This window comes from Balearica regulorum, chromosome Z (genome assembly GCF_011004875.1).
Source record: "Balearica regulorum gibbericeps isolate bBalReg1 chromosome Z, bBalReg1.pri, whole genome shotgun sequence".
In the NCBI taxonomy this organism is placed as follows: Eukaryota; Metazoa; Chordata; class Aves; order Gruiformes; family Gruidae; genus Balearica; species Balearica regulorum.
The window spans coordinates 71,279,047-71,302,319 of NC_046220.1; the positions used below are offsets into that span (position 1 = coordinate 71,279,047).

Sequence of the window (23,273 nt, forward strand, 5' to 3'; positions counted from 1 at the left end):
AGCTGTGCTGGTCAGGAGATCGCAGCCATGAGCAAGCTCTCCAACAGCCCAGTTTGGTTTTCTGCTGTGATATCTGCCTGTCTTCAGAGCTCTGCTGTGGCACTCGTGTCCCAGTGTCATGCAAGCTCTGTGAGTCCACAAGGTCGGTGGCCCCACCAAGGTGGAGCCCCCTGAGGAAGATGAAGGATGGAGGCTGCTGGCCATACAGCCTAGTGCCCAGGAGAAAGGACATGCTCAAGCAGGTTGCCTCCTTCAGGAGGGCTCTGAAGAATGCCCAGGTGGGGGCAGGAAGAAGCTGAGAGCCCCCCTAGACTCAAGGGACGCAGCAAACTGGGGTGAAGGCTGGGACTTTGGGCAATACCTGGGTGTTAGACGGTAACATGCTGCTGTTTCTTGAAATTTTCCTTTGCTTTAGGCAGTTGCTAACCTGGTGCTGACTGCAAGTCCAACAGTTGCTTTAGATGGTAATCTCAGAAGCCCTACAACTTTATTAAAATCAGGATCAATTGAAAAAACTTAAAATTAACATCACTATCAGATTTTGTGTATGTGTGAGTAACTGGAATTTAAGCTTTTTAAGCTGTCATTGCAGTTACATTAGTAGAAGGTTGTGTGTGACTACTTTATTTCATCTGACAGGACTTACAAATTCATAAATTGAAAAACATAATGAAATAAAATGTGGTTTAGCTTGCTGAAAAGCAATGGTGTCCTTCCTCTATGCTGTGTCCAGATTTCCAATGCAACCGGAATGCAATAGCCACAATATTGGGGCCTTCTGGAATAAGTATGCTTGTCCTGGTTTCAGCTGAGAGGATTGATTTTCTTCATAGCAGCTAGTGTGGGGATACGTTTTGGATTTGTGCTGGAGACAGCATTGATAATACAGAGATGCTTTTGTTCTATGGACTTCTTGTTGAGCAGTGTTTACACGGGGCCAAGGCCTTTTCTGCTTCTTGCACTGCCCTGCCAGCAGGATGGCTGGGGGTGGACAAGAAGTTGGGAGGAGACATAGACAGGACAGGTGACCCAAACTGACCAAAGGGATATTCCATACTATATGACGTCATGCTCAGTTTATAAGGAACTTGGGGGAAGGGCGGGGGGGGGCGGCGTTCGGAGCGATGGCGTTTGTCTTCCCAAGTCACCGTTATGCGTGATGGAGCTCTGCTTTCCTGGGGATGGCTGAACACCTGCCTGCCCATGGGAAGTGGTGAATGAATTCCTTGCCTTGCTTTGCTTGTGCGCGCAGCTTTTGCTTTACCTATTAAACTGTCTTTATCTCAACCCATGAGTTTTCTCACTTTAACTTTTCTCTTTCCCATCCTGATGGGTGGGGGAGTGAACGAGCAGCTGCGTGGTGCTCAGCTGCCGGCTGGGGTAAAACCACGACAACGCTAAACGTATTTGCATCTGGCAATGCAAGTAATATTTGCTTCATCTTATTTGTGTTTTTATGCTGGCATACAATAAATATCACATCCAGGTACACACAAGCACCTGCTGCCTATTTGCTTATATGTTGGTAATGGCACTCAAGCTTAGTTTTGGCTGCTTTGTTCCCCTCTGAGTAGCATGAACGCTTAGAAAAGCTGGCTGCTGCTGCTCTCCACCAGCACCTTTGCTCGAGGTGGGCCATGGGGTTGCCACTGTTTTGCAGAGACCCTTCTTCTCTGCACAGAGCCTCCAGGGCATTGATGCCGGAGATCTTGCCTCTCTACTTAACGTTTGCCTCCATCGCGTTGAGATTTTAACCATTAAATATAACCATTTTAAATTACCAAACAGTGTAATTTTTAATTAAGATTAAAAATTTTAAATTACCAATCCATGGAGTGCCTCTCCTCTGAGACTACTTTTCCCACCCATGAGGGTTCGTGCCTGTGATCCCCACGAGGCAGCGCTGCCCACCAGCCCACAGCCACAGGCCAGCTGGCTTTTCCCCCATCGCCACGCCTCGTTCAGTAATTTTTTGGTTTTGGTTGGGTTTTTTTTCTTCTTAGTAGTAAAGTCTAACTTCAGAGTCACCTGGGCAGTAATTATGCTGGTCATGAAGCATAATAACACTCAGTATTTCCCAGGGGGGATGAGGTAAATCTTACACTTTTCATTTCCAGCCCTAGAGTGAAAAGAACATTTTCCCTCTACTGTGAAAACACAATGGCCCCACACTGCGAGATGAACAGTGCTGGGGCGCTACTGGATATAATTTTTTTAGTGATGCTTTTTGCTTCTGCTTTTGGGTGGATTGCAGAACAGTTTTTTTGAGGCAGGGATCAGTGCTTATGTTAGGGCTGGGGGTGAAGGTTGTAGAGAGGAAATAGGGACCACGCAGAGAGGAACATGTTTGAATGGGCTTTGCAGAGAACAAAGTAGCTCACCTCCTTTTAGCTCCTGTGAAAGAAGCACAAAAAGAACTTTCTTGCTTTGTTATATGGGTGGAGATGTATGTGTCCGCATGTGTGTATACATATGTTTATTTTATTTTTTTTTTAAAGAACAAGTGTGTGTATATATATATTATTGACTCATTCTTAAAAACTCTTCTCAGGGAAGAAGGACTTATAAAAATCAAGCAGCTGGAAATTAAGAGGAAGGAAATTCATCCAGGTTGTTTAAAATCCTAAATCTCATTTATGGCCTCTTTTAAAACAGGCCAATTGAATATGTGAGTGTTCCTCGTAATAAATAGATGTATTTTATTGTGCTGTCAGATTATCTCATGGGAAAGATACCAGAATCTTAAAAGCAATCATAATCTGGTTATCAGTTACAAACTCTATTGATTTATTTTTTAAATGAAAATGTAACTGGGAAGGTACAATATTTGCTTTTAAAAGATGACAATTTTACTGACTTGTGTGGGTTGAGAATAAAAGAGGCAACTGATGGAAAGTCTGCAGATCTGATTGAGGAATCAAACAGAAAATTATTCCTGCATGAGCTGAAGCATAGACAAATAGCCCAGTTTGCTGTGTTTATGATGGCTGTTAGTGATCTGGGACCAGAGAGAAGGCAGGGATTAATAATATTTTATTGCTGTTTAGGGAAATTTTAGATGGAGCCATTGTGATCCTTTACTGGTTAAGGCTTCATCAGGGAATTTTGTTCTTGAGAAATGACTCTTCTGGATAGTGAGTAAAGAAGCAGGAACTTCTCGAAGATGGGTTTTGTATGTCAGTTGGGAATTGGTACCTCTAGGGCTAACGTCTGTGTTTGTGATGCAGAGTACAGGCACAGAAGACCACTTCATTAGGCATTGTTTTAAGTCACATAGGTCGGAGAAAATTGTTCAGGAAAGAATATGTATGTCATCATTGAGAGAAATTTTCAACATAGTCCAATGGGAGCCAAAGAAAAAGAAAAAAAATCAATCCCCACATACGTATTTAACTGCTGCTGGAAGAGGTGTATCAGGGCTGGAAACTCATCTCAGAAATGTCAAACATAGACATTTCACAGATGCTTTTCCATTTCCATGGCAATAAGGAAGGGAGGAAAAGCAGAAAGCGTAGAATTGAGGACACAGAAAGTCCAATGACGAGCTGCCTTGAATGGTCCAGCAGTGCAACCTCTTCACTGTTTGTTTCCTGAGGTGCAGTGAGTCATTCTGGGAGGGAGACCGTTTGTCTGCCATCATCCCACCTGACCTTTTTGGTCCAACAAAGAGAGGGGACATAGGACTGTACTCTTCTCTTGGCCCCTCCCCTCGTGACAAACTGTAGTTTTGTGGATTTGCAGGGAAAGAAGGGTGTCTGGTGGACCTTAGGTTTGTTTCAGGAGTTTTGAGGAGGAAAGAGGGAGGGATATGGAGCACGTGCACTTTTGGAGTGGGCATCCACCCCCAGCTGGTGCTGGGGTCCCCAGGTGCTGATGTCCAGCCCCATGTGCCACAATTTCCACACAGACCTCATGGCTGTGTCTGGGTTTCTTTAAACTCAGCTTCCTCTCAGGTTTCTTAGATGATGGATTTAGTCATTACTATTTTGCATCCACTCACTTGTAGAACTGGGGTGGTATTGCAGAGTATTGATGGAAAAGACTGCCTCCAACTCCTTTAAGGTAACCACAACATGCAGACCTGCTGACAGCCTGTTTCACCTCTGAATTTAATTAGTTTTACTAGGACTGATGCAAGCCATTGTCAAAATCAGTCTATTATTATGCCATAGTCTGTCTGCTTCGCTGTGCAGCACTAAACATACACTGAAGAACTGTGAGCAGCCTCACTAGGATGCTGAAGAAACCAGTATTTATGAAAAACTAAAGGGTAAAAGATTAAGACAAAAACTTCTCCCTAACAGTCACAGGCTGCTTCTTTTAATTAAAATAACAAACTGAAATAAAGTTGTGCCATTTAAAATGAGCTTGCCAGAAGCAAACAAGTGCACATGAGGCATAATGGCTAATAAAAAGGATAGACTGCTGACGAATAGTAAAACTTTGGGCACTTTTATCTCATCATTTAAATATTCCTATAAGGAAGGGGTATCAAAGCAAAAAAAAAAAAAAAAAAAAAAAAGAAATTGGGTGCTTTGAACCATTTTTTTTTTTGCTCTTTCAAGTATAAAAAGCTGCAATCCAGGGAAAGTATAAAATACAGAGGTTTATTTCCATTGTGATCCTTGCAAACTTCATATTAAAAGTATACACAAATTTGTAAAAATACATATACAAATAATAAGCAGGTAAGCATTAAAACAACTGAAATGGGTTTGTATTTTCCACAAGTCTGGTTCTCCTTTTCCAGAGGTTTTATATCAGAAAAACCTTATTCACATCCATATATTTACATATACAAGAGGGACATTTGTGGGTTTTTCACATTTCTAGAAGGACCTAAAGACTCTTTGGCTGTCCAGATGAGAAGGACCCAGGCACTCTTTCTTTGTGTTTTAAAGAGGATCAGCTTCTTGAATTTAGAACCTTGTACCACTTCACAGGGGAAAGCAGCATGCCTCTCTGCAGAGAGCAGAAGACAGGTGCATGCCATAAAACTGAATCAGAATTTGCATCCCAAATTAAAGAAAAAGATATTTGATCTTGTTGATAGCGCCAGGCATGCAATTAGTCCCACAGATTTGGTGATACTATACACATGATTAAATTTCTTTTGTAACTCATAAAAGAAATTAGACACATGTTCAACTATTTTGTAGTGATAGGGTCAGCTAGCATTTCTTGAACCACTGAGGGATTGCTGCTTGATGTAAAAATCTGTGTTTGATTGTGTTGGGTTAAAAAGGGGGAATGGGAGAACAAGCCTGATTTTGGCACTGCATTAGATCAAAAAGATAAATTGTATTTTCTTTTTAGAAAGAAATTTTAGAGAATACAGCTCAAAATTGCTGTGAGACCTGATCTATGGAAGCAATGTCAACAGGAGTGTGTATCTGCAGTCAGGTAACAAATCCTAAAGGTTTTTTTTAACCAATATTTAGTATAAATCCAGGCTTACAGTACTGCAAGAATTTACCACTTCAGGACAAAATGTTATTTAAAAAAAAAAAAAAATCAACATTATGCTTTACAGTTTTATTCTCTTTTAAAATTAAGGAACAGCTGCCAGCTCATGAGAATTTTGGTAGATTATCTCAAAAAGCTCTCCTAGATAAGCTCTACAGAAAGATAACTTTTAAAATTAGGATAAAAATGTGATGTAAAGGGGGATGGCCTAATAAATAGGAAATGCTCTGGAGTAAGACTCTACTGTTACTTTTCCAAAAGGATCAGGCCCAAAGAAAAGCCAACCAACCAACCAAAAAAAAAAATCAGCAACAAAAAAACCCCAACAAACCAAAGAAAAACCTTCAAAACCCACAAATGGTCTAGAAGCTTTTGCAAGTACAAGGCAAGGTGGCTATTGCCTAATGTGCTGAAATTAGGCAGGTTGGCTTCAGAGTACAACTGCTTAGGTAGCACTCCAAGAAGTGAAAAGTTGAAAGCTTAAAGGATGATGGTAAATTAATTCCTGCCCAGGAAAGGCAGCAACTATGGTTAACTGTGTTTAGCCGGGCTGGGATAAACCCTGTCCGGTGCTGTCACGAGTAGCGATACAAACCTGACCCCAGCCACCTGGCTCTCCAGAGACCTTCATGCACCCACATCACTGCTGCAATTTTGGAGCCGGTCCCTAAAAATGGCAGTCTAGTGGTCTTTACTAAGTCTTTCCTCTCTGCTTACTGGTATTTCCAGGCTGTAGATGCTGGCGTTGCACCCAAGCCACACAGGCGGGAGGTGCTGGCTTGGGTGTGTTTTCCATCTCGCAAAGCACCGAAAGAAAACCCTCTTCGCAGGACAGAAGTTCATCTGACGCTGATGTGGCAGGGAAGGGCCGGGGAGAGGCGATGGTCTGCCCGCTCTGCCTCTGCATCAGGCCTGTCACGGGCAGCATGTGCTCAGGGATGTGAGACACGGGTGCACTGGTTCCAGCACCAGCGGGTGGTGACCCCTCGGGAGATCCCAGCATTTCCACGCTCCATCCTCACCTGCTGCTCAGCGGGTCTTCCTTGATTTCAGTGTTAGAGGATCCGTCACTTCCTACACAAACCACCGCGTTTTTCAGCAGCAGAATGAACACTGGTATTTCAGAGGTTTTATGGATTTCCAGTAAGAGTAAACTAGGGGTGGGGATGAAATGCTGACACAAGAGAGTGCTTGCTTGCTTTTTGTAACCTGCAGGTGTTAGCTCTGCACCTGAAAAGCACGTAAAAAGCATTGGCTCAGGGAGACTGATGCACAAACAGCAGCTTTCACTCGCAAAACCTCAGCTTCCAAAGCAAATTTCACCTTTACTAAAACAGCAAATTTTTTCAGGAAAATAGTGCTGTCTGTCATAATTGCATTTGGCAAGCCTCACTAGCTTTACAGTTGTTACATAGAAACACAGTGTTTGCCAACATGATACAATCGCAGATGCATGTATCTCTACTTCAAAGAGTAGCTTTGAAATGGGAAATGAAGTTTGGCAAATTTTGGCAATTACTTTAACAGTGAATTATTACTGAAAATATTGTTTCGTTATGCAATTACTGTTTTCCATGAGAAGTCCTGCTGAGCCAGCTCAGGGACAGCAGACACAGTGGTACCACTTTCATAAGCTAAGGCAAAGCCTCGGTAAAGTATTAACACACATCTACAGCTGTCACCTAAGTGCTGACTGATCTAAAAGAGATTATTCTTTGCATACTGAGCATTTGTCAGGCTGAACTGAGATGCTTAGATTATTTGATTGATTTCCATTTCTATGATAATCCCATGTTTGTTCAGTCTTGCCTCCTGTTTGACGCCAAGGATAGGTATTTGGGCTCCAGAGTTTTTCCTCAGCCCCCTCCGAATATTGAGCGTTCAAGAGTTGGCATTGCAGTTTGGTTTGTTGCTTGGAGACAGCTGCAGGGACGCACAGTGGTATAAATCACACCTGACTCTGTTGCTAAGGAAATAAGACCATCTCCTGCTTTCCTTCAGGCCTTGTAATGAGACAGGCAAACAAAATTCGTATTCAGAATATTTAAAATATTGCTTTAATTTAACAAAATGAAAAGGAAACGACATAATGCACATCTGTAACAGCTTTCCTGGGGAACAAATACTGCATTTTCTTTCTTCTGGAGGTGATTACTGGAAGCACAGGATTCAAACGCATTGTGTGATGGAGGAGAATAATTAGACACAATCTGGATTTGGGGTATAAAAACTCAATAAACGTTTTGGAGGGTTTTTAAACTTGCAGAGCAGTGCCTGCTGCTCACCCTAATGTTATGGAGTTTCAAAGAAAAAAAGCAAGAAATTTTTGCTACCAAAAGCTTGACTGTAAAAGTGAAAATTTGACTTAAGCTAATTTTTCCTCCAGGAAGACCATCAAAAAAATGAATTTGTCAAGCTAATGAAGAATCACAGATGCATACTTCAGTTGTCCTGGACAAAATGCTCATTAAAGAGCTAGCTAAGAAAATATATTTGTGGAAAAACAGAGAATCTGTGAACACATTTCTCAATGTCTCCCAGATTTCCCTTAGACTTCTTTCCTGAGAGAAAACTGGGAAGAGACACGAGTGTGAAGGCTGGTCAGATGGATCTGTCCCTCAGAGCAGTAGGAAGGAGTTGGCATCCTCTGCTCAGAATTATTCTCTCCCCTTGGTGAAAGTGATGTGCAAATAGCTCCCCTTTTGTAAATACAGCTTCACAACATGCAGCATACGTTATTTTGACCTTTTTCAAATCAGACAAACTTTCACATCTTTTATCCTTTTCAAAACCCATGTAAGTCCCTAATCAGTACAGCATACCAAATCTATGTGTTGCATCAGTTGGAAACAAAGTTCATCACTACAGGGAAACACATCCTTGGAAATTTTACTCCTGAGAGGTATTAAGAGGTTTAGAGGTACCTAAACATTTAGAGTCTATTACCAGTATTGGCACTGATTTGCAGGTCTCATAATTATTCCTTTATGTCTCATTTATTTATTTTGATTTATACAACCTATAAAGGAAGAACCTGTCCCTAAGCTTTCCTCATTACTTTTGAGATGTGTCTTAAACTTCCCAAGCTTTACCAGACAAAGCACAAGCAACAATATTTATTCCCTCTTATGAATCTTATAAAGACGCCAGTTTAGATGCCCATCATTTATCCTCCTGAGAAGTTTTGCCTTCAAAATTTGAGAAACAGAGCTGGGTTTTGCAGGCTTGACCAGAATATCTTTCTTTAGGAAAAACAAAAATGTCAACCAATACAAACCTTTCCCAGTAATTCCTTCCCTCTGATGCAGCACAAGGCTGATGGCATCCTGGTGATGGCCAGCTGAGGATCAGCTGGGTGCTGGGTCCTGCAGCTTTCCCCCACCCTTTTTTTGGAGCTGTGGGAGCCACCAAGGTGAGCTGTGGAAATGCCAAAACAAAAACCTGCCCAGGATTTCACATGCACATTTAACCACCTGAGTACTAGTATGCTAATCATTCCTTCAGGTTATTAATTTGTATTGCATTAGTGAGTAGAGGTCCCTATTAGCATGTCACTGTGAACAACACCTGAGCTGAAAAATAATTTACTGCTAAACAAAGTGAATTGCAAGGAGAGGGAAAAGCGATGAAACAGTGCGGGTCAGGGTAGTACATAGTCTGCCAGACCGCCTGCTTAACTATTGCAAGGTGTTTTGTAGGTACTGTGCTGTAAGTGGATTACAAGAAGAATTTAAAAGAAATTACTGTTCTTTCTCCTTTCTCCTGCCCTCTTATCTCTCACAGACACAGGCAGTTTTAGTAGAGTGATTCATTGCCTTTTCATACTTATATTTTAAAGTATTTTCTTTATGTGTGTACATGAAATGCCAGAATTTCCTTCTATATCTAGCAAGACTTCCTTTTTTCAAGGACTGGGTGTACAGTAAAAGGACATTCAGAGTATACCAATGTACTTTCATGAGGAATTTTTTTTTTTCCAAAGGTATTATTCCTTAGTTGGCAAACCATTTATCCATTGCTGGCACACACAGAGCTTCTGAAATCCTTTGCTCTCATATTTTTCTTAATCATCCTTCTTCACTGTTCTAGAGCTCGTCTCCGTGCAGCAGAAAATAAGTGGCACTTCAAACCAATCTCAGCTGAACTTCTCTTACTTACTGAAAGTTGCTCAAACAGGGGATTGTGGTGATATTCTTCTCTTGGAGTGCTGAAAACCCTCTAGTGCGGGTGACGAACCATGTCCCAGCTGGACTTCCAACTTTCACACATTCATGAAGCACGTTTCCCAAAACAGCTTTGCTCTTCCCGGAGGCAATAGGGTTTCAAAGTACTTCATTTTCTCTCTGGGATGCCATTAGTTTGGGGGATTAAGGATATCTGTCTCCACACAGGTCAAGAACATTTTCAACCTGGTATCCCAACTTTGTTTCCAGGGAAGAAGAAAGATGCAGGAGATCAGCGCATACTTCTGACTCTCATTTGCAATGGAAAAAGTAGCTCCTGCTTTTCCTCCTCCTTCCACAACACTCTGGCTGTTTAGCCAACAATGTGACTTGCAAAGCTCTTGCAGCATCCCAGGGAAAGCCGGAACAGTGCTCGAAGGCTGGCTCCCTTGCATTTGGCGCCAAGCCTCCCATCGACTTCAAAGGGGTAAGGATTTTACCCACTGTGCCTCCTCAGACTGTGCATGATTCAAGTTGTTTATCATCCAGACCATTCACAAACCTCCTGCTGCCTCTTCCCTTTCAGCAGTAGAAAATTCTTTCCAAAATGAAATTCTAAAAATGGGATGAAGTTTTGGTGGCTTTTTCACTTCATATGGCTAGTGGAATAACACATCAACGCTCTTGTTTCTCAGGTGGCATATGCTTGATATAACAATGAGGAGACACTATCAGTCTATCTTTACAATTTAGCTGCTGCTGAATATGCTGTACCATTTCCACACAGAGATTTTCAATAAAATACTTATGCCCTGAATCAATGTACATTTTCTTTCATTCATAAATATTGTCTGATTTTGATATGCTTACATATGTACACTTGCATAAATCTGTTGATTTACATAGACCTGCATCTCACTATACTTCAACCCAGAACGAATCTTGTTAGAACAAAAGGCTACTTAAAAATCCACAAATTGAACCTCGCACTTAAAATTACACTAATTAATCCTATATAAATACTTTTGTTATCTTCTGCCACTGTGCTCTGCTCAGAAAGGTCTTTTCATTTGTCCAGAGAGTGAAGAAACGAAACACTGGCCTTTTTTTTTTTTCCAGCTTCTTCCTTTTCTCCAAGTCTATTTGCACCTCCTTGGTTTCATGGTGCCTTTGCTGGCGCTGGGGACTGCCCTGACAGCAGCTGTGGACACAACCCAGCCATCCCCTGCCTCTCCAGACCCAGGCTCGGTCTCAGCCCCGGCGCCTGAGGAGCTTTCTCTGCACCCCAGCCTGCTGATGCCGACATTCCCAGCACCGCTCCTGCCAGCCTCCTCCTGAGGCTAGTTTAGCTTCACCCTCAGGTACATGGGCTTTGCAAAGCTGTAATTACCATGAGGAAAATATCCTAGGTCTCCACTTAGGAGGAAGAAAACAGTGTGCACGCTGGCTGGATTAACTTTCTGCTTTCCACAGCAGCAGAAATTGGAAATCATTTGTTTTGCACACACAAGAAAGGGTATTTCAGTGAAGTTTGTATGTCTGTGTGCAGATCACTGCAGAATTCTTTCACCTTTCATTGTCTTGGCTGTGTAAGTCCTCATCGACCCCTACAGGGTCTGGAGCCGACATGAGGAAGAGCAGATGCTGCACATTACAGCACAGTCATGCTCTAACCTGCTCAGCCCTTGCAAAAACATGTGTCAAAAGCAGCTGTTTTGCAGAAAGGATAGGGAATATTTATTGCTGTAAAGGATTGCTTTTTCCTATTGCCCCCCCAAATTTTAATGTGAAGACTGAGTATCTGAAAAAAAAAGCAGAACAACTAAAAGATCAGATGTATATTAAGGCAAACTGATGATACACTGAGTTCAGGCAATGGGTCAAGGAAACAACCTGCTCAGTGCTGCCGTGGAAGCACTGGGGCTTTGTTTTGTCATTGGAGTGACGCTTTAATGCAAGTGACACTTCAAATTTAGACACCACTTTAGATGAGATAGCCTTCTTCCCCTAAAAAAAAAAAAAAAAAAAAAAAGATGATCTGTAGTGCTTGCAGTAGGCATTGTGGGGTTAAGGCATGAACAGCCATGCTCCCAGCCTTGGTGCTAGTGCTGCCAGCAAAGGCGTGAGCACTGCCTTTCCCTCCGCCTGCTCATCCCGAACAGCCCCATCCCTCCGACCGCCGTCCTGCTGGGATCCGTCGTCCCTGCCCCCTGTTTGATTTAGCTGAAGGAAAAAGACAGCTTTTGAAGGGATGATTTTACTTTTGGCCAATGTGTATTTTTCAGGAGGGTGTCAGGAAAATGCGACCAGACTTTAAGGTGTTGAATCCAAGAAGGAGGTGCTGAAACCCTTTTGTTAGACTATGACCATAGGTAGGTGCTTCAGTAGATCAAGGCCTTATTCTGATTGATGAGCATGAAGGTGTGCAGCACTTGCAGTGTGCTGGAGAACGGTTTGCAGGCTTTCTCACCTGCTTGAGAACGGAGGGAGGAGGCTGGTCAGAGCCAGACTGCACCTTTTGCCCTTTGCATTGGTTTTTGGTGCTTGTGGGTTATGTGGGGAGCAGTCTGTGATGGCCTTTTTAAACCTAGTCTTTCCCAAGAGAATGAGGAAAATATTTTGCAGCCTAGTGGCTAAAATGTGTGACTTTATATTGCAAAAAGTAATGAGTTTTAATCTTGAGGGGATTGTATTTTTATTAGGAATTCTTCATATCTTTTATTTGCTCAGTGTCATACGGATCATTACATTTTCAAACCTAATTATCTTTATAATCCAGAGCTGCACTGCATTTAATGAAACTGTTTTTAACAACTTTTCATTCTTGTAGCAAGTCGTGATGCACAGCAATTAGGGCCCAATCCTGTGGGAAGAAAATTGTTTCAGAAACTGATGCCTAATTTCCAGGTTCTAGCTAGAAATATTTACAACCTTTTGGAATGGTTCATTAGGTACAGTGCAGTCAGGCAATTAAGGTCTTAGATGCATAATTTAATTTGCCACATAGGTCAAGGTTGAGGCAGCAATTCAAAGCAGAGAGAAGCAGAGCTGAGTCCACAGGAACTGGGAGGAGCCAGATGGCAGAGGGACAAGATGCTCTCTGAAGGACAAGCAACACCAGCTTCTCCACCCCATTGTCCCAGAGGATGGAGGTCCAAGGGCAGAGATAAACTCCAGAACTTGGTCTCTAACCTCTTGGTGATACCATCACCTTTAGATATTAACTTTCTCCATGCCCTTGGGGGATTCTTTTCCTCTCTTCATTACCATCTACTTTTTCCATTCTCTTGTTCTGTCCCTCTTTCTCTCTCTCCTCATTTTCTTGGGCTGGAAGAACAAATATTGCTGGATTCGGGTAAGAGTTTTATGTTGTTGCACAGGATATTACCTTTAAGCAATGACCACATAGCATTCCTTAACATCACGAGGTGGAGTGAGGCACACCACGGAAACACTGAATTCTCACAATTAGTGCTCATCTCTGTTTGTCTAGTGTCCATGGTGATCTCTTCCTACCTCTTCCCATCTCTTCCTCTAGAGAAGCCAGACGCATCACCACTTCCTTTGAGGTTGAGACACTGCCCTGCATCCTCTACTACCTGACCTGCAAATGCCAAGATGGAATGACTGCACTGCTCACACTGACCATGGGGTGTATGTAATTAAAAAGGAACATTACCTCTCATCACCTCAGCAGGCACTGACTGCAGCCTGTGAAATGTGGCTAACATACCGATTTGAGTAGTGTGCTAAAATCTCGTAAGTCCTGCTGACTGTTTTCAACACATTTTGGGAGTGCTTCATTACCATGCAAACAGAAAGAGCCTGTTCGGAAAGCCTCATCCAGGGGACAGAAACGCATCGCTCATGAAACATGACTCCAGTTGCCAAGAATGGACCTGACCACTGTTAACACTCTGCAGCTTCTGTTGGAAAGTCTCTGTGTCATCCATCATCCTTTCTATTTAAAAATGGAAAAGATTTTTCATCTCTAGTGGCTTAGCATGCAAGCACAGTGGATGCGTCAGTTATTAACCAACTGATACTAGTTTTCCATCCAGGGGATCCAAAGCCCACTGAATTCAGTGGAGTATTTTCATTACCTTCACTGATTTTGGAATATTCTCCAACAGGCAAAGAAATAAAAATAATGTGTTTATTATTGCTTAATATTCAATTCTTAAGCAGCCATTATACATTTGTTTGCTTTCACTATTTTCTCCTTTAAAGCAGTTGTCATTTATTTTAGCCTCTTTTAGGTAACATTTACTACAGAACATGAATAGTTTGACTGAATTTTGGTCTTTTAAAAATAATCCTACAGCAAAGAAATGGGAACTACATAATAGTGCATAAGTGTTGCTCAGTCATAGCCAAGATCAATTACAAGATGTCATTCTGAATATCTTGATGGTGAAGAAACAGTTGTAAAATCTGAGAGTCTCTTTTTATAGCATTCAATTTCTATACTTTAACAAATAAAAAAGTACTTCATTATCTATTTAGAAATACTATTTTCCTCTTCTCCCTCAGTTCCTAAATACCCTGTCCGGTAGGTCTGAACTAATCCTAAATGGCTGATACATACAAACTGATTGCATCTTCTATATCTGGTGTATATCTGGTCTGCTGTAAAATCCTGCAACCACTATCCACTTCTGATTAGCTCATCCATTTCATTCCTGCTACCTTCACTGATTTTTCAGTGTATGGATTTGTCTTTTCTTACCACTATATAAGAACATAATAAATATTGCCAATTGAAATATTTTTTTTTTTTCTTGACTTGGTTCTGTCTTTCTTTTTATACAGTTTTTACCCTGCCTTGAATGGCCCTAATTTGTTTATGCTAGCTACAACCCCAAAGTAAGATCTCAGCATCCATACAGTCTGAATTATTCTGGAGTGTGTTGTCTATTATCATACTGCTTTTTAGTGGAGATTTTAGCTTGGTCAAAATTTTCTGTTCATACAAAGGGTTCTGTTTTCTGACAAAACTAAGTAGAGTCATGGGACTATCTGACTGCCTTGAAAACTCTTCATTCTTTTTTTGCTGCTGCTAGAAAACTTAAAAATTAGCAGGGAGGAGGTTGATTTGGGGCTTTCAACTCTATTTTTTTTAACCAAAGGTAGAAATTTTCATATTGATAAAGTCTTTTGTGACCACGTCAACACTACATTGGGTGGCTACACGGATTATGATCAGCAGTGGAGCTTGCTTCTGCATTGCCAGTGGTAACTCCACCACTGAAGTAGCTCATTTAACTAACTCCCGTTTTTGTTAAAACATGGTTTTCTACCTTGAGAATGTACTGAAATTCATATGCTTGAATCAAACTTTCTCTGCTTCTTTTCCAAGCTAAATGTGAGGCCTTCAAGTCACAGAGAAACTTGTTCATGAAAAAATGTTCATGAACTTCTATAGAAAATTTTAAAATATTGTCAGGACTGTTTAGAAATAAAAAGCAACCTCTCTCTCATCCTTCCCTGTACTGAAGTTGCATATTTTGCCGGGATTTTACAGCACTGGTTAGAAAAATAGGGGGGGGTTTATGTTCTGTCATTGCTACTCTCGGTAATGCCATTAGAGTCTTTGCAGTAACGCCAACAGAACCAAACTTGTTTGTTTTTAACCAGGTAAGGAAAGTAGCCACTGCTGTGTTTTTAAGCAAACATCTTAGGTGAGAAACAGCATGACTCTGCGTGACAAACTTAGAAAAGAAAAAAAAACCTAAAACAAACCGTATCTTCCAGAAGCCAGAGAAGTATTCTTCAGAGGAGTAGCTATGCTGAAATTGATTTCCACCTGAGGACTGGATACAAATATTATCATTCGTCTTTTAGCCTCTTTATTTCAAGTTTCTAGAATTTGGTTAATTATAACAAACTGTCTTGCCATACACTTTAATTATTTTGTTCTGTTTTAATAGCAGATTTAGTATGCATTTTGGACTTGATTTTTATTTGCATTAAGGCACACATACTCCCTTGGGTCCTCTGTATATTACTGTAATGTCTCTGTTCTGGTTATAAAGTGTGCAAGTAAAAACATATGATCTTTATATTAACCCATCCTGTTCGCAGTCTCTGTAGTTCACCACAACAAAGAATGGGGATAACATTGACATTCTGACATTTGTCAGCTGCCCAGAACAAATATGGCTCCTTCTCAGATTCAATATCAGCATCAGCAAGAGTGCTCCGACTTTCTTAGTAGAGAATAACAAATCAGAGTGCAGAACGAACCACATTTTCTTTTGCTTGAAAAGCAGAAGCAAACATATTCTTTCCCATAAAATGAGGAAAAGACTATATACTTCATTTCTGCAAGGTTTTTCTTCTCTGTACTGAGAAATATTGTAAGCTGTTTTGACAAGGTGAATACTGCTGAACAGAGATTGCTTAATGAATGCAAGGTGAGATTGTCAAAGTAGCCAGATGAAGCACGAAATGACAACAAAAACACTTGTCACCTCTTCTATTCACCCATATGGTCATTTAAAAAAAAGACCTTTTCTCATTCAACCAGTCTACTTCCTTTGACTCTTAAGGGTTATATGTGCTTGTCTTACAGACAAAAATGACTTTTTACACCTGTTAACCATAAGGACTAAAAAAGCTGAGAATAAAGCAGATCCATTGCATTGTCAGGTAACAAGAAGAGAATGGGAACTCAGCTGCAGATAACTGAAAGGGCGTTGCTGCCCGTATGTGACTAATGGCATCATTTCTGGATAAGGAATTGGCTGGATGGTTGCACTCAAAGAGTTGTGGTCAACAGCTCAATGTCCAAGTGGAGATCAGTGATGAGCGGCATTCCTCAGGGATGCTTTAAGCTTTAAGCTGAAAGACAGTAGATTTATATCAGATATTAGGAAGAAATTCTTCCCTGTGAGGGTGGTGAGGCACTGCAACAGGTTGCCCAGAGAAGCTGTGGATGCCCCCTCCCTGGAAGTGTTCAAGGCCAGGTTGGATGGGGCTTTGGGCAACCTGGTCTGGTGGAGGGTGTCCCTGCCCATGGCAGGGGGGTTGGAACTTGATGATCTTTGAGGTCCCTTCCAACCCAAACCATTCTGTAATTCTACGATTTAAAGCCATAAGAGATGCTAAGGTGGGATGTCAGCCAGGATTTGTTCTGAAAAATTTCTATTGATAGAAATGGGCAGTGAGGAGGAAGAGAGCAAACCTCAGAAGCAGAATCCACTGAAAATTTTCAAATATTTAAACAACAGTGATACTTCTATTCAAAGTCTCATTTTGAATTCATTAACAACAAATTTAGAGTAGTCTCTAAATAAATCAGATATAATAGGAAAATTACAGACAGGCAATGCCCCATTAAGCCTTTTTTTTTTTTTACCTTTCAGAGTGGAATGTACTTTATATAATTTAGAGAAAAAGATCCTGTTACTCCTTTGTTATTCACATGATTAAAATAGATGCCAAGGACATATGAAAAGGCAAAGTATCTGAATGTTAAAATGCCAAAGTATAACAGTGAGTGTTTACCATTAAAATGCTAATTTTTAAGAGAATAAAAACAATGGAAAGCCTTTTTTAAAAATTGAATTAATTTTGAGTGCTGAAGCGACATTCCTACTGGCTAAATTACTCTGTTTTTCTGTTCCATAGAAGCAGAGGTGTCACTATTCATCCATGCTGTTATAGCTGCAGACTGGAGAGAACACAATGTGTGATGAACGGATAGTATGATTTCAGTTTTCCTTCCCTACATGGCATCTCAGCATAGCTGAAAATAAAAGAGCAAAGATGGTATTTTTCAGTATCTTGGCACCGCCTTTCATTTTCGTTGGTCTCTTTTAAGCTTTTAAAGTATTTAATTCCTGGAATCCACTTTCTTTGACAGTTCAGACTTGTTATGTGTAGCAATTTCAGTAATTTGACCAAAAATGTGATTTTTATTCTTTTACTCTTTTTAAATAGGAACAAAAGATTGTATGGATGCTCTGAATTTGATTTACAGGCTGCTATTGTTTATAAAACAGTTGAAATTAGTAAAATGGCAGGTTCAAGCTAAACCAAAGCAAGCTGCTCTTCAATCAAGATAAGCAAAGAGTTTGCTTTGGCTTTTATTAAACTCTTCCCAAGCAGATACCTAAACAAATGGTGAAGTTTCAAACCACCGAAAAGCTCCAGAAAGCTACCTTTTTATTTTAAGTCAAAGCTCTCACATAAACATTTCTTCAGGTTGCTGTAGAAATGTTTCCTGCTTTCCATCCCATAAAAGCTTCCTCTCCTATCCCACTTCCCTCCAAATGATTTAAGCCTGCATTCTTACAAGTTCATAGAGATCCAGTGACAGATTTTAAGCCTGCTATCTTCACAGTTACAGTGCATTAGAAACAGAGGCAAGCCTCCTCAAACATGATTAGTGTGAGACACGTTTGAGTGGACTGGTTTTCACAAAGCAGAGTATCCATGGTTTGAAAATCCAGACTATGAAGAATCTTTCTCTGGGCATTAAAAAAAAAAAAAAAAAGTCAGCACAAAGAGGGACGTTTACAGTTCTCCAGTAAAGCAGAAGGCATTACTGAGAGACCTGGAATGATATGAGATAGCTTAGACATTATTATAGATACTAATACATTTTAAAATGACAAGGTTTTGCAGGTATTTGTTTTATTTTGCTCTGAGCTACATCCAAAGCTTTAGATACTGGAAGAGATTAACAACAGTATTAACAACATGGTTAGCCTTTCAAAAATCTATATAGTTCAGTTTTATCTCAAAAAGATAGAACACATAATGGAGTGGATAAAAATTACTGGTTACTAGTGCAATCCATTAATAACTTTGCCGCTTAAACCAACTTGATCTAGTCATGTTGATAGAAACATTCAGTATTCCTTACTTGAATGCTCTTTAGAAATCTTAAATATTTTTACTAGGATTTCCTCCTGTCCTTTGAAGATGATATAAAGTAACATCTGCCATCTTTAGGTCAGCAGTGGGTTTTATGTCTCTGTATCCAAAATGTAGATTATTCTTTTTTTTTTTTTTTTTTTTTTCCCCCATGTTTACTAATACCAGTGATTTTGGAAGGGGCAGATTAGCATACTAATAGGCAGGAAGTAATACTGCAAAAATTAAACCCGTCTCAGTGACTGTTTTCTTACTCCTCCCCCTTTTCAATGTACTACTCAATTCAGATTCAACATCTCCCCTGAGGTCAACCATCTGTTCACATTTCTCCAGTCAAATCCCACCTTAAGAGCAATTTCTATTGCAAAAAGTGAGTCAGCAGAATTTCATTTATTTAAATACCTCAGAAATATTAACTTATTTTCCAAGAAACCTCTCCTTTATTTAGTGGTTGAAGGAAGAGCTTTTCTTCACACTTGCTCCGGAAACCTGGATAGGAAAAGAGTTATTAATAACTGTTCCCTGCATTTTTATTTCCAAAGCTAGCTGTTAAAGAAGATGTTGAGTGAGAACATAAGCTATGGGGCCACAGCTGACCATCCTAGGAATTTAAGGTGACTGGTAATTGATCCTGGCTCAGGTGTGGCTCTCTCCAGGCATTGTTTTTGACAGATCTGCCAGGTGAACTTCCATACGCCTATCAGCAGCTTTGATAGGAAACAGTCACGCTGAAGTCAAAAGATCAGGCTAGTTGTAACAGTTCAAGATGGCTCACAGAGCTTTATCACGTTCATTCATTCATTGATCTGGAGGCAATAATGTAAAAGCTTTGTTAATGCCAACATTGAAGATGCTTCTCCAAAGACAGGTTGAGAATAGGAATGGAAGATACTACTCTGGATCATCCTCAAAGGACAAGAAAAAATTATTGCTAAAAAAATTGCAGATCTCCAAGGAGCATTCAAGTAAGGATCAATGTTTTGTTAATGTGAGTAACCCATTGCAAAACAATAAGTTTGTATCAGAGGCAGACAAGCCTGCCACAGCAATCAGCTGCGAGAGGAGCCCAGGTCCCAGGGGAGAAGGCATATAACCAACTACTCGCCAAGGTCAGGGAGGTTATTGCAAAGTCTCAGGGCTACGCAGGAGAACAAAAGCCAGCCAGGGCCCCTAAACGCCGTCCCAGGAGCAGGTGCCTGGTCAGCTACAGCTCCGTGGCCGCGGCCGAGCTCTCGGGTGGGTTCGGCTGCCTCCACCCGCCCCGGGGGACGCCGGTGGGGCTGAGCCGGCCGGCTGAGGAGGCGCGTGTTGGCGGGTGCGAGGGGCCGGTGCAGACGTGGCTTCGGCCCAGGGCCCGGGCCATGACCTTGCTCCTTCCCCCAAGCCCCCTGTGTGATTTAGGGCGGGTTCCCCCTCCCGAGCACACCGGGCCGCGCCGCCAGTGATGCCGCCCGGCCTGGTCAGCGCACGCCGCTGAGAGGGGACAGGGCGGCACCGGCGTGGGAGCGCGGCGGCCGCGGCCCCGAAAGCTCGGTCTCACAGCACCCGGGCCCCGCCGCAGCTAGGCGGCCGGCGGCAGCGCCCGGGCTCGGCGGGGCGGGGGCAGGCGGTGCGGGGCGGTGCTGGCGGGCGGGGCGGGCCAGGCCAGGCCGGGCGCGCTGGAGCGAGCGGCGCCGGCGGGAGAGAGGCAGGGGCACGGCAGCGGCAGGGGCAGCAGCAGCAGCAGCAGCGGCGGCGGCAGCGGCAGCATGGCTTCGTCGCAAGGGAAGAACGAGTTGCGGTTCGCCGACTGGATGGCAGCTCTGCCCGGCAGCCTCCACCGCACCCCGCTCACCAACCTGGCCATCCCAGGTAGGTGCTCCCACCTCCCCTCCCCGCGGGCCGGGATGCGCTGGCGGAGCGTTCAGCGCGTTTCATTTCTTAACGCCGCCGAGGAGGCAGCGCGCCCCGGGCTGCGCTGCTGTGGCTCTCCTCTTGAGGTGTCTTGCCGTGTTCCCGTGCGCTGCCTCAAATATGAGCGAGCAGAGCAGATGCATAGAGGGGTTCCTGCAGGACGCGGTTCTTGCGGCCCCAAACTGTAATGAACTTGCAGGCGATGGTTGGCAGAGTGCATGGGCTGGATCCGTTTTTTTGTGGAAAAGTAGCATGTTCCTATACCTCTTCACTGGCGTAACGGACCATTTACTGGACCTCATGTATGAGCGAAATGCCATGTATTGCCTGTTTCCTCTTAAACTTGTGTCGTGAGGTCGGGTCTGAAGGTCTGAGCTCGGGAGGAGCCGGAGGAGGATGCAGGGCTGCAGAGCTGCCGGCTGTGGTGAGGGTAGACAGGCTGCACCAGTGTGCGACTTCATTTCTCGTTGCTTTCAGAAAACACTTGATCTGAACGATAATTAAAGTAAGATGATAAATGGTAGGTCATGGTACTCTAACACTTTTCTTTTGTGTGCTCTCTGCTTTTTTTTTTTTTTTTTTTTTTTGTAAGATAATAACAGTAACTGTGGACTTATGCAAAATACATGTCAGAATCTAAACCAGCAATTGATTTGGATGATTCCTGGTTTGAGGGACCACCTCATTTTACAAAATCTCTTTAGCGGCATACCATCCCCTCTGAGATGTCAAACAGGAATAAGGTTTCAGAGATGCTGAAGCTGTAAAGTCTCTTAAGCCCCTTATGAGAATTAACTTCTTGCAAGTTTTGTGTAGCAGCTGCTCATGTTGTAGCAATTTTTATAATGCTACGCAAAAAAAAAAAAAAAAAAATTAAGACAATGTACTTGCAGCAGGTATTTGCTAGAATGTGTTTTCTATAGTTTTGTTTAAACACAGGTGTGCTCTTTCAAAATCATGCGTCTCTTAGTTTCTTACAGTTTACACAAGCTGTGTCTAGTATTTTACTTGCTAAACTGTTTTTTGCCATTGGTTGAATATATCTTGTATAAAATTGTGTCCCTCCAAGACATAGGAATCCAGCATCTGTAACTGCTATGTTAAATCACGTTGGAGCTGTAAAAGCTCTTGGTGTTAATAACTTTTCATTAGCCCACAAGCTGTGGAATGTTCTTGCAGAATACTGGCTATGATGAGAAATTAGTCTGTTTGCAATTTATTGGGCCTTTACAAGCTAAATATACTGGGGGTTAGACTTTTTCTTGGTCTTGAGAAGATCGTGATCAAATTTACTTGCTTCCAGATGCCAGGAATTGTCTTTGATATGCATCACCTTTAACTGGCTTCCTTGACGGAAGCATCATGAGGCTGTTACTGGTGCGTCTATCTCACCAAGATCTCTGTTACTTTCTCATTGTCTTTGTAAAATAAGGACAGTTTTTCCCAGCGGCCATTTTCCAGAGATTTGGCAGTAATAATACAAACTTTCACACTTTGTTAGCATGTTTAAATTTAAAACAAACGAACAAACAAAACCCCCAAACCACAAAACAACCTACTGTGGACTGTAAGTGCTAGTTGATCCCAGTACACCATTAAGCAGTGCGGAAGTTCTGCCTCAAAGTGCAAAGATCGACCCCTTGCACTGGCAGAAGGGTTTTGTTCACTTAACAGCTATGCACACGTTCTTGCTTTTTGTGAAATTAGCAGCAAAACTTCTACAACTTGAGTGGCATAGTGTTAGGACCTTTGAAATTTGCCCTTCTGTTAGTGTAAATTGACACAAACCTCACTTATCTGCCTATCTGACTTTTAAAATGCCAGCTTTGGTAAATAGAGCCTTATGGGGCAATACATTTCATATGAATTTGTCCATTAGGAAGCCTGGCACACAGGCTGTAAGCATCAGTGCAGTTTGAATATTATCTGCTAACTGTAGATTTATTATTATATTCAACATACAACATGGAAATATACAGTATTAGTACAAAGGCAAACATGGGATTGGTTTCATCCATTAAGAAGAAATATCATTTGAGATGTACATAATGTTTATTTGGAAGTTTCATCCCATATGACTACAGCTGAACGCTAATGCTATGTTTGCGTAATAACTATTAACATATAACTGCTATTCAAGTAGTTAATGCAAGGAATGTGTAGAATCCAAAACCTCGTATGTCAAATCTTCATAGTTTTAACTTGTTGATTTTTTTTAACTGTTTTGGAAACTAGCGTTAATAATTAAATGTATTCATAGAATTACTGCTATATAATGTAAATAGCATTTTGTTTACTTTTCCTTTTTCTTACCAAAAGAAGTTAACAGTACATTTTTATTTTTTCCAGCAGGATGTAAACTTCCCTTGCAGCAGTTGGAATACTGATTTTGACCTTAATTCAGCAAGATAGAATTCAGTTCCGGAGCCAGAGTAACAGTCCAAGGCTAATGTTGAAGAAAACAAACTACTAGCTTGAAAATGTTAGAAGGAATTTTCCAAATGAATGTATCATCACTTATCCAATACAGAGGATGTTCCAGTAAATTAGGGGGAAAATATTGTTGTTTTATTAGAAATCATCAGTACATTTCTCATTATTAGGAGGAGTGCTTGGAACTGAGATGATACACTGTGTTGTCTTTGCACCAACGTGCATGTAAAATTTTAACCGTTGCAAAGAGAAACACAAAAACTTCTGTCATGATCATTTTTAATTAATGGTGTTGCAGGTATGTTATGTACTTATGCTTAAAAGCATGATCGATAACATTTTTTTTTTTTTTCTTTTAAATTGGTCAGTTGTTAAGCTTATGCAGGGACAAATTTATACTAATTATCAACACTTACGCTTCCATAATCAATGCTG

At 41.5% G+C, this 23,273-nt stretch overlaps 2 protein-coding genes across 2 annotated transcripts in view; both read left to right on the forward strand.

Moving 5' to 3' along the window:
* RPL37 (ribosomal protein L37) overlaps positions 1 to 23,273 on the forward strand; it is a 350,006-nt gene that overhangs the window by 131,444 nt on the left and 195,289 nt on the right. The window lies entirely within an intron of this gene.
* PLCXD3 (phosphatidylinositol specific phospholipase C X domain containing 3) overlaps positions 20,140 to 23,273 on the forward strand; it is an 88,687-nt gene continuing 85,553 nt past the window's right edge. Inside the window, exon 1 of the mRNA XM_075740819.1 lies at positions 20,140 to 20,363. Within this exon, the coding sequence (XP_075596934.1) occupies positions 20,261 to 20,363 (103 nt within the window). The 5' untranslated portion in view covers positions 20,140 to 20,260. The remainder of the gene's footprint in view (positions 20,364 to 23,273) is intronic.